This window comes from Nematolebias whitei, chromosome 15 (assembly GCF_014905685.2).
Source record: "Nematolebias whitei isolate Nwh7 chromosome 15, NemWhi1, whole genome shotgun sequence".
NCBI lineage: Eukaryota > Metazoa > Chordata > Actinopteri > Cyprinodontiformes > Rivulidae > Nematolebias > Nematolebias whitei.
In genome coordinates this window covers 30,733,627-30,745,527 of record NC_056512.1, presented here as the reverse complement: position 1 = coordinate 30,745,527, position 11,901 = coordinate 30,733,627, and the positions used below count along the sequence as shown (strand labels likewise).

At 38.4% G+C, this 11,901-nt stretch overlaps 2 protein-coding genes across 2 annotated transcripts in view; both read right to left on the bottom strand.

Moving 5' to 3' along the window:
- The window catches only part of LOC119421152, a 19,087-nt gene extending 18,356 nt beyond the window's left edge, over positions 1-731 (bottom strand). The window contains exons 1-2 of the mRNA XM_037688541.1: positions 623-731; positions 326-507 (exon numbers count right to left, since the gene is read on the bottom strand). Coding sequence (XP_037544469.1) covers positions 326-404 — 79 coding nt within the window. The 5' untranslated portion in view covers positions 405-507; positions 623-731. The remainder of the gene's footprint in view (positions 1-325; positions 508-622) is intronic.
- A 7,481-nt stretch (positions 732-8,212) lies between these two features.
- The window catches only part of LOC119421632 (protein kinase C alpha type), a 42,167-nt gene continuing 38,478 nt past the window's right edge, over positions 8,213-11,901 (bottom strand). Inside the window, exons 13-14 of the mRNA XM_037688981.1 lie at positions 11,200-11,340; positions 8,213-8,377 (exon numbers count right to left, since the gene is read on the bottom strand). Of these exons, the coding sequence (XP_037544909.1) occupies positions 8,213-8,377; positions 11,200-11,340 (306 nt within the window). The remainder of the gene's footprint in view (positions 8,378-11,199; positions 11,341-11,901) is intronic.

Here is an 11,901-nt window from a genome sequence, read left to right as displayed (position 1 = left end):
TATATATATATATATATATATGTATGTGTAAAACTTACTACTTGTCCTACTATTCCTACTTCACGGTTTTTCACTTATCGCGGGGCTTCAGGGTACGGGTCCCCGCGATAAACGAGGGATTAATGTATTAATTTTAGGGGGATTTTTTTTAATATTCAAAAATAGAAAAAGTCCAAAAAGTCCTTAAGTCCAAAACAAACTTTGTGACATTTCACGAAGAACTGTGCCTCCCACCCCCCAAATGACGGAAATCCATAGCGGGGACGGACTTTCAAACTGCAACTAAAATCATCACACTGAAAAGCAGAAATGTTTAGATACAAACCTAATCTGTGAAGTAGAACTTTTGGGTTGAAAACAGCATCTTGGGTTTTCTTGTTTTGGAGTTTGTCCTTTAACGACATCGTTCCTCTTTATAATCTGCGACTGTTGTTTCTAGAAACTCCAACATTTCTTCAGCAGCCACTTCCTCTCGTTCTCTCTCCTCATCTCTGTTAGCTAAAGTTCCTTTAAAATAATAGATAACGAACCGGTACAGATGAACCGAATTCAAGAAGATGAAATTTCTTCAAATGTTACAGCAAATTAACCCGTCCTTTAAAAGTACACCACAACACCTCACCTTTTTTTAAATTTTTTTTTAATCTTCGTTAGTGTAAAAGAGGTACTTCCGGTGACTCTTCTTCTGGCGTTTTTCAGCTGTGCAGTTGTATTATTTACTCCACAGCGACGCTAACTGTTTAAGAGTAGAACTGGAATAAGAGCAGCATGTCAGAAAGACTAAACGTGAGGTCTGTATGCGCAAAACTTACAAGGTAAAACAGATACAAAGTGAATAATAATAAAAAAGATACAAAGTGAATTAAAAACTGTAAGTGACGTGGCCTGTCTAATGTTGAGTGGCCGATTGTTCCAAAGTTTATGGCCGGCTGCAACTGAAAAAGCCTGATCTCTGGTTTTTGGTGCTACCAAAAGCAGCTGATCAGATGACCTCAGCACCCAAGGAGCATATGGTTAAAGCAAGTCAGAGCTGACAGTGCAACGCCATTTATGCATTTAAAGGTCAACAGGAGAATTTTAAAATCTATTCTGATACGTACAACCAAAAAATAATTGACAACCTCCTTCCTATAATGTTATTGAACAATTACAAAATTCTCACCTATAGGCAAATAGATTAAAAAGTGGTATTACTGATATTATTTCAGACACACAATGAGGCTTTATTCAAGGATGCTCGATACACAACAATATAAGACACATATTTGATGTACTTAATTACATCCACCCAATAGAAGATATGGTTTTATCCTTTTCTTTGACTTCTTTAAAGCCTTTGACATGATTGAACACCACTTGATCTTTCAGACCTTCGACCTTTGTGGATTTGGCAAACTTTTTTTAAAATATCCATCCATCCATCCATTATCTTTTGCCCGTTTCTTCCTTTTCAGGTCACGGGGGTCACTGGTGCCCATATCCAGCTATCACTGTGCGAGAGGCAAGGTTAAATTAATTTATAAGGATCCTAACAGTTCAGATTTGCTACCACAAGGTACACTCCCAAGCTTTTCAATAGATAAGGGCATGGGTGTCCTATCTCACCTCTACTATTCATTGCAGCAGCAGAGCTGCTCTCTATTCTCTTCAAACAAAGAAATTTTTAAAATCTAATATTAGTAAACCATTATCAATCAGCCAGCTGGCTGATGACACAGCAATATTTTTGAGTGATTCAATAGATTTTTTTTCTCTAAAGCGTCTGGACTCAAATTAAATCGCAATAAATGAAATGAACTATTTATTCAATTCAATCAATCAGTTAGTTACAATATTCCGGTCAAAACCACAGTCAAATACGTAGGCATACGTGGACCCATGGAGAAAAGCAAAACTCATCTTAACTCTTAGGTCGTTTTCACACCAGATAGTCCGGTAGACTCGGTTCGGTTTGTGACCAATATTCATGACCTTTTGTTTACATTTGAGCTGGTGCGTTTGCATTCACAATGCACTGCGCAGTCGAGTCAACCTGTTGACCCAACCTGTTCCCCCGCTCGCCTGTGGGGGCGCTGCACCAAGAACTACTGAAAGAAACAACACAAAAACCTCTGACGACACTTCTTCTTCTTCTTTTGTAAATATAAACAAAAACGAAGTGGCATCAAGTTTTTGCAGTTTTAGGAGTTATATTTTGTCATTTTCCAAAAATGGACTTAGCATGAGCAGAAGATGAGACAGAAGACCATGGAGAATATTGTTTTTCCACACAAGGCAGCTGACGGCTCCATATAAGGTCAGAGAAATGCGTGTTTCTTTGTCCTGCGGAGCGGGGCCCGGTCTGTTTGCATTCACACTGTACTCGAACCGCGCTGGAGTTCGCTTCTACCGGACCGAGACCTAGGTTTTAGCCCGGGCCAGAGTTCGCCTTTTTGTTCTGTGACAGAGTTCGATGGCACGTTCACACCTCCCTAAACGAACCGGACTTTCTAGGAAAACGAGCTGGAGTTCGATTAAAGTGGACTAAACAGGGCTGGTGTGAATGCACCCTAATCTGAGACAGGTTATATGATGTGATGTTTGCCCCCAATTAAAATGAAGTGAATATATATATATATATATATATATATATATATATATATATATATATACATATTAGGGATGATGCGCAATATTATCGGCATGGTATCGGCCGATATTAGATCGGCCATTCCATCAAAATAACTCACCGATATAAAAGACAGTGTTTTTGCATGATAACCCAGTGACAAGGATGCCTGCAGCGCCAGCACAACGTGATGACGTCACATGTGCCTACCTGATCTGATCACGGCAGAAAGGAAGAAGTCAAAATGTCAGCGGTGTGGTAAAGTTTGCAATTTACATGTCCTTTGGAATGTGTTTTTGTTTTTAGTCACCGAAAGTTTATTTGCATGTGGACGGGTAGTTCAAATGCAGCAGAAAAACTCAGTTTTAAAATTTTACAGAGTCTTGTACAATAGATGGCACAAGTGATTTAAAATGTAGATGTCAAATGAATGTTTGATACATTTGATCTAAAAGTGACTTTTAACCAAATCATATGATTTGTTGTACAATTCTACAGCATATATATCAATCAATCAATCAATCAATCAATTTTATTTATAAAGCACCCTTCATACTAAAAGCAGCTCAAAGTGCTGTGCAGAATTATAAACAATAAACCCACAAAATAAAAGCAAACAACACACACACACAAAATAAAATAAAATAAAATTGTATGGAAAATGTATAGACTGAACAGAAATGAACCAGTTCAGGAAATGCAGTTAAAAAGATGGGTCTTGAGCCTGCTCTTAAAAACAACAACATTCTCTGCGGCCCTCAGATTCTCTGGCAGACTATTCCATAGACGGGGGCCATAGTACTGGAAAGAAGCCTCACCGTAAGTGTGAGTTCTGACTATTGTAACTGTTAGTAGTCCAGTGCAAGAGGACCTTAAGTGTCCGCGGGGGTTCACAGGGTAATAGCAGCTCTGCAAGATAAGATGGTGCGAGACCATTGAGACATTTAAAAACCATTAAAAGAATCTTAAAATCAACCCTGAGGTGCACAGGGAGCCAATGCAATGATTTTAAAACAGGTGTAATATGAGCCTGCCTTCTGGTCTTGGTTAGCACACGAGCAGCAGAGTTTTGTAACAGCTGAAAGCTGGATACATTTTTCTTAGGGAGACCAGAAAGCAGTGCATTACAGTAGTCTAAACGGCTAGAAATAAAAGCGTGCATCAAAGTCTCAGTATTAGAGAAAGAGAGAAGAGGGCGGACTCTGGCAATATTTTTTAGATGGTAAAATCCTGTTTTGACTATATGTTTGATATGTGGAATAAAAGTAAGCTCTGAGTCAAAAAGAACCCCCAGGCTTCTTACTTTTTTGGAAGGTTTTAAAGACAGAGATTGTAATTTCTGAATTGTATTTTCTTTTTGAACCTCCGGTCTAATGATTAAAACTTCTGTTTTGTCCTGGTTTAGCTGGAGAAAGGTCTGTGCCAACCAGGACTTTATGTCTGAAATGCAATTAAAAAGTGCAGTGATTGGCTGGGGGTCATCATGAGATAATGAGATGTATAGCTGTGTGTCATCAACATAACTGTGGAAACTTATCCCATGGCTCCTGATGACTCCACCAAGTGGCAACATGTACAAATTAAAAAGTAGGGGGCCTAAAATAGAGCCTTGGGGGACGCCATAGTTGGCTTCATGGATCTACGAGGTGCATGTATCTGTACTTACCATAAAGGTTCTATCTGTGAGATAGGAGCTGAACCACAGAAGAACAGTACCAGAAAGACTGACCAGGTGTTGTAATCTATTTAAAAGAATTTGATGATCTACTGTGTCAAAGGCTGCACTCAGATCCAATAGAACAAGAACTGAGAGCTTGTGTGAATCCAGATTACACATTAAATCATTCACAATTTTTAATAGGGCTGTCTCTGTACTGTGGTTCATCCTAAAACCAGATTGATACTTTTCTAAAATACCAGCATAATTTAAAAATTATTTAATTGAATAAAAACAAGCTTTTCTTAGATTTTACTTAAGAATGATAAGTTGGATACAGGTCTGTAATTATTAAAAACACTAGGATCTAGATTACTTTTCTTCAGAAGGGGCTTCACCACAGCCATTTTAAAGGCAACGGGGAAGACACCCATCTGAAGAGAGCAGTTTACAATGTTTAAAATTTCATTTTCAAAGAATCTATAAAATGAAGGAAAAAGTGATGAGGGAATTGGGTCTAAGAGGCAGGTGGTTGGTTTGACTTGTGAGAAAACTCTGCCGAGCATCTCTGCATCAACCACAGCAAACTCGTCTAGTGTTTGCTCAGGTAAAAACAAGTATTCAATAGATTTCAAACCAGTATTTTGATCAAATTAAATGTTAGATCTAATTTACTCTATCTTACCTCTAAAGTGTTTTGCAAACTGCTCACAAAGAGAGTTAGTTGGAGTATTTGAAGAAGCAGTAAAGTCAGGGTTAATCAGATTATCAATGGTGGAAAACAAAACTTTGGGATTATTTTTGTGATTGTTAATTATTTTGGCAAAATATGCATTTCTTGAATTTCTGACAGCAGAATTGTAGATATTAAGCTGTTCACGCAATATTTGGCAGTCGATTGTCAATTTGTTTTTCCTCCATTTCCTCCCTGATTTCCTGCAATTTCTTTTGAGTTTCTTTATGTCTTCCGTTTTCCATGGGCATACTCGTTTAATAAAAACTTGTTTTGAAAATAGTGGAGCTACATGATCCAGGTTTGTTTTTAGTTTGTTAAAAAAATTGACTGACCATTGAATCACAGGAAGCAGTTAAAATAACAGGGGAATTTTGTTTAAAATCTCTAATAAAATTATCAATCAACTCAGGGGTAAGATGGCGCCTCCTGACAGTTCGGACCGTGGCTTTCCGCTGAATCAAATCAGTGACATAAAAAACACACAGTAGTGGTCAGACACAGCCTGGTCAACAACAGAGGACACACCAGAGGCCAAGCCATAGGTAATAACAAGGTCAAGGGTGTGTCCCCTGTTGTGAGTCGGCTGCTTGACGTGCTGAATAAAATCCATACAGTTTAGAGTTTCTAAAAACTGTTCAGACAAAGAATCTGATGGATTATCAACATGTAGATTAAAATCACCAGTCACAATAATCTTATTATACTTAGCATGAATAAAACATAAAAACTCTGAAAACGCAGTCATAAAATCAAAAACATGTCTGGGTGGTCTGTAAACAGTAACACAAAATATTGGCAGCTGCTAAAAACAAAGGCATGATGCTCAAAATACGGGTACTGGTCAAATGAAATCTCTTTAACAGCCAGTAAATTATTAGATATTGAAGCAGTGCCACCTCCTTTTCTGCCACTTGGAGCATTAAAAGAAAATTTAAAATATAAACAAACAACCCTGTGATTAAAAGTAAGGAGTGTCATATTTTGCTGTAAATACATCATACTTTATTTAAACACTGTAATCGCCATCACACAATGAACAGAGGAACCAGAAGGTTCAGGTTAACAAAGCAGGGGCAGTAAAAGAAACACATACACACAACCCTGTAGCGCTAATTGTAGCCTGCAGTGGTTTTATACCCTGACATTTGATTATCTTAATAACAGTTTTAAAATTTTTATTGTTTTGTTTTTCTATGTGGGTTCTCAATGTGAGACATGTAAACATTCAGTTTGAAGATTGTATGTTGGTCCAGATGTACAACAGGTGCAACATTAGTTAAAATCAAACTTAAAGAGAAAGAATCACACAAGATAATCTTCTAAATCAAAATTTGGGTCTTTGTTATTGTAAATTGTTATGGTTTGAATGTACAAAAAATAAGTTAAAATAGACATATTGAATATACCTAACAAAAAAAAAACATTAAAGACTTTTTTCCACTGGTTTAAAGCAGGCTAACTGAATCTCAAAGCCAACAATTTCTTGTTAGTAATTAGTGCTGGATCACCTCTGTATTGAGGCACCCGTGTTCAAATTAAAAAAAAAAATTATGGCACCCAACGTGGGGCTAGAAAACAGTGTTTAGCACAGATGAACAAATTAATTAATTTACACATTTGTCTTTTTAAATTTAGCTCTTTAAAGTTTGGGCTACATGACAGTGAGCATAGAAAGATGTGATCAGAAAATGCACAATGCTGGTTGGTTTTCTCATTCAGCCTGAAACTACTCTCTGCAGCAAGGATCTCTGTTACATGCAGGAGTGTTTTTCATGCTGGGATCAGGCTTTGCCTCACACATGCACGCTATATATAATAAAGACAGGACACGTTTCGGCCACAGGGTGCTCCAGAATCCTCGTACCGTTAACTCAGTTTGGAATTCACCGTGAGTCGACCCTGACATGGCCAAGGCAAGAGGGCATTCGGCTGCTCCACGTATAACAAGTGCTGCATATTCTCTATATGACACAGAGTAGTAAAAAAACACTGGATACTGAATATCTGATACATTTAGAACAGGGCTTGCTGATACCAAAGCTACCAAATATCAGCAAAACTTTGTAAATTATATATATATATATATATATATATATATATATATATATATATATATATATATATATATATTGTTTTAGGTCTAATCAAAACATAGAAAGGTTCAAACTGTCTAAGGTAGTAAAAGCACATTCAATTTGTGGTATAAAATCTGCAAGTAACTTATCCTTTTGAATCGTATTTACATAAAAAAAACAAATATTTGAGACATCTCTGAACAAAAAGTTTCAATAAAACATAAAACAAGAACAAAACTTTTTTCTTCTTCTTCAGAATCAACATGGAACACATATATTGACATAATTCATATTGTGATACTAAACTTTACAATGATACCAGACTGCATCCTAAACTCTACAGCTCATACAGAGTCAGAAAACAAGCATGCAACAGAGATCTGCTTTGTGCATATGAAAATAGTCTCTTAATACTTCAAAACACCATCTGGTGTTCATTCACACTTTTCTGACTTCTTCCCTGCAGGAAACATCTGCACACACTGAAAAAACCCGAGCAGCCTGCAACAGCAACACAGCTTGCATCTGCTTCTTCATTATGACTTGGTTATACCGTAGTTACACGAAACAACAAATACAAACAAAACAAGTTTAAGGGTGTTTAGTGCTTTAACACCATCAAGAAGGGCCAGAAGGAAAAAACATTGCAGGGACATTAAAAACTGCAGTAGAAATGCATTTTTTCATCGCAACGTTGGCACTCATAACAACATATCACCTTTGTTTAAGTATAGAAACATACAGGTGTAAAGCACAGAAAAATATTCATTCTTTTTGTGCATTGCAGCTTGTTGCAAGACGAGGAACAAACCTGGGATTACATTGTTTAACACCAAAAGAGCTAGTAACCAATACTGAGACATATTCTTTCACAAGATAGCCACTGTAGATTTGTAGGAAGCTACAGGTGTGTTTGGAAATACAGATTCAGACTATGAAACAACGTGAGATTCTGTGAATATCAGTGCTGTGTTCTGTTGTGTTTCCCCATCGCAACATTCTTAACCTTTTTTCTTCTTTCTGCTCTGTTGTTTCTGTGCACAAGAATTGGTTAAGTGTTAAGACACAAAAGCTAGAGGAATACAGAAGTCTCTTGACAGCAGGATGTTTGCTAGATTCTCTCGCTGTTTCCTTACTCATACCACGCTGTGCAAGGACGGATGGGAGAACTGAGGGTTGATGTAGGAAAAGCCGGCAAACTCGCTCTGATCGATGTTGGCAATGACTAGCTGGTCCGGAGGGGTCAACACGGGCTGGGTGCGCGTGAAAAACTTGTCAAAGTTTTCTGCTCCTTTTCCACACTGAAAGAGATGAGAAGGATGTTAGACAGAGGAGGTTATTTTGATGTGTTATCACAAGTTTGTGGGCTTGTGATGAAAGGCTTTTCCATTTTTAGAAAGCTTGAGAACAGTTTCAGAAGGGGCGTAGAAAAATGTCAATGGTTAGCCAGGCAGAAGCTGTAATTAGATCAGAAGTGAACTTTGACATTTCCTCACAGAAAGTACCCATTGTGGAACATATCACTGCCACTGAATCCGCCATCAGGAACAACAACTGGACTGAAACAGAGGCAGAACAGCTCAGGATGAAGATAACAGCAACCCTCTCTAGTGTCAAGCCACCTTCTTGAAATCTCACATGAGAAAGAAAGGCGGTAACATCAATTAGCCTGGACCAAAGCATTGCCACTCACCAGCTGACAAAGGTAGATGCACAGCTGTCCTCAACATTCTAATTACCAGGCCAAAATATCAACACTACCGAGTAACAATACTACATATGAAATCTTGAAGTGGGACCCAACCAGCCCATACGTATATTAATTTTACCACAGATTGTATCCAGGGGAAGCCATTCCATACTTATATGACTACCCAAAACCCACAAAATAGAAACACCACTCAGACCCATTGTCAGCAGCATAAACTCAGTGACATTGCAAAACATCTTGCTGGTATTTAAGCTCCTCTTGTTGAAAACACACCACATCACACAGAGAGCTCCATGGACTTTAGAAACAAAATTAAAAATCTTTTGATGTCACTTCACTTTTCACTTGTATACCCACACCAGTGGCAATAGAAACCACCAGGAAACATCTTCAATAAGGTATTGACCTTAACAACAGGACCAGTCTCACACCATACCAGATCTGTACCCTGCTGGACCTTTGTCTTTCCACAACTTATTTCAAGTTCAGTAATAGCCTTTACAGATAGAAGCATGGTTGTGCCATAGGATCTCCAGTGTCACAGACTGTGGCCATTCTCTACACGGAAGACATGGAACAGGGAGCCCTGGATTCATTTAAGGGGACAGCATCGAGACACTGTTTCAGATATGTAGATGACAGGCCATCTTATCTTAAATCGCTTGGAAGTTTTGTAAATCTGATGCTCTGCCCCTCCCTCCCATCCTACTGAGGAATTCCATGGACTTTTCAGAGGAGCCCAGTTGAATAAACATTCTGTCATCATTTTAGGACTCTTTGGATTCATCCTTGGTCATCCTTGATACCCCCCCCCACCCCTCGAGTGTGTCTCTCCAGAGAAAACTATTTGAACTGAGTGATTTTATCTGAACTCTGCAGTGCCTCTGCATGTTGTCTCTGGACATGCTCACCTCCGTTTTTCGCGCCCCCCCCCCCCCCCCCCGATTATCGGTGTCATTATGTGCTCATGTGCAAGATTTTGTTTTTCATTATCATGCTGTTAACCTTCAACCAAAGATTAAGAGCATGTTAGGAATTTTTTGGTCTCCAAACCCTATGTGTTATTTTTCACCACTTTTTATTGTCTGTCCAAACAGGTCTTACTTGGAAATGAGTCTTCGAGGCTCAATGTGATTTATCTGTTTAAATAAAGGTTGAATGAATGAATGGTGCATACGCTATGCAAGGCAGCATTTATTCTTGTGTGCAAATAAAATGAAACCCTGCTCTTGCAAAGCTATTTTTATCCCTTGGTGACAACGTTTCAGGCAATTTGGGCACAGAGGGGATGAAGGATGCAGAGGTCACCAAACAGAAAAGAAGCGTTTGTGGCGACAGGAGGAGATTTATATATTTTGGGAGTGGGCATGTCTGCAGACATCTGCAGCTGGGATTCATCCTTCGGCTCTGCTGAGTGCAGAAAAAACATTACACTCGCTGGAGATGAGTGTGAACTCAAACATTCATGGCTATTCATGCGTCCACTCCTGGGAACTCTAAGGAGTTCTTTGAATTATTCAGCAAGGATATAAAATGATACAAAACACATTTTATACATACCTGAAAAACCCAAACAGAAATGTGAAAAGAAGAAAACACAAAGGTAGACACATTATTCTAACATTTAATAGTTCTTTCTGCTGAGATATAACAAAGTTTCAAGTTCCCCCAAAATTTTACATTTCTGACCTTAAACTTTTTGTTTAAAAGGGCCGGATGATGCACGCTTGCTATATTTAGAAATATTCCTACCTCTTGGGCCAAATCCAGGTATCTTTGGACTTGTTTAAGCAGCTGCATAGCACTTTGAAATTATTAGTAATTCATTCCATAAAATGGCAAACACTTATACGAAGATTGTAAAATGTTTTCACACAGCTGATTCTTCAGCTTGTAATGCAATAAAAAAGCTCCTAAAAGCAGCTGCAGACATGAACCTACGGTCTAAGAGGACTATGAAGGTTCTGCAGTTAAAGGATAGTTAGACAGAAATCAGAGAGAAATATTAGTCATGATGACCAAAGACATGTTTGGAAAAAAAACTGAATCTTATTGAAATTACATATTTATTTCATAGGTGAAGCATGGAGGTGGTTCAATCATGGTTTGGTTTTGTGAAAAAGCCTCATTAGGTGTTGGTAGGATTCAATTACAGTACAAAAAAAGCTAAAAAAAAAAACAAACAAACAAAAAAACTGAGGATGACCATTTTATAGACAGCACAAAACCCACGTATCATCTCAAGTGGAGGAGTTGGATCTCAAAATGTCAGTGAAGACTAAACAAAAAGTCACAGGAAGAAAATCCTTATTTTGAGAATAAAGGGGAGAAGTCTTTTAGCTGCTGTTCAGAGTGATTCTTACCAAAGGGCAGGTTATTACGAACAGACTGACATTTCCACGTTTGACTCACCACTTTGGGTTTAAACGGGGGCTGGATCTCTCGGTTGGCCAGACGCTCCCAGTCGATGCGTCTGAAGAAGGCCTGCTCTCTGATGTCCCGCTCTCCCTCAGGGTTGCAGCCGAGACGCTTAGACGGGTGCTTCGTCATCAGCTGAAGCCAAACAAAAAAAGAGAAACAAATGTGACACGGTTTGGTATTTTAAAAATAAGAGATGGGTAAAGCTGAGGTAGATGACATGGAATGACTCGATTGATTTCTACTTTATTTTGTCTTTCTTGTTTTTTTTAAATCAAACTTCTAAATACTTTGTTCTATTTTACCCATTCATATACTAAACATTTGGCTGGATCTGGAACAGTGTGCAAGGACTTTAAGTATTTGTGTCTTTTAAACTTTTTACAAATACTTTATAGAAATACATTCAAATCTCTTCAATTCCTTCAAAAGTACATTTCTTTTGGTCTTTTTATGCTCCATTTGGCTTTGTGGGGCAGCTGTGGCTGAGTGGTTAGAGCAATCGTCCTCCAATGGGAGAGTTGGGGGTTCGATTCCACCAGCAGTCACATGCTGAAGTGTCCCTGGGCAAGACACTGAAGCCCTCATTGCCTCTGATGTGTGTCCCATCGGTGTATGAATGTGATAAAGCGCTGATCTTTGTATAGATCTAGTAGAGCGCTGTATGAATGGGTAAATGAGGACACAGATTGTAGT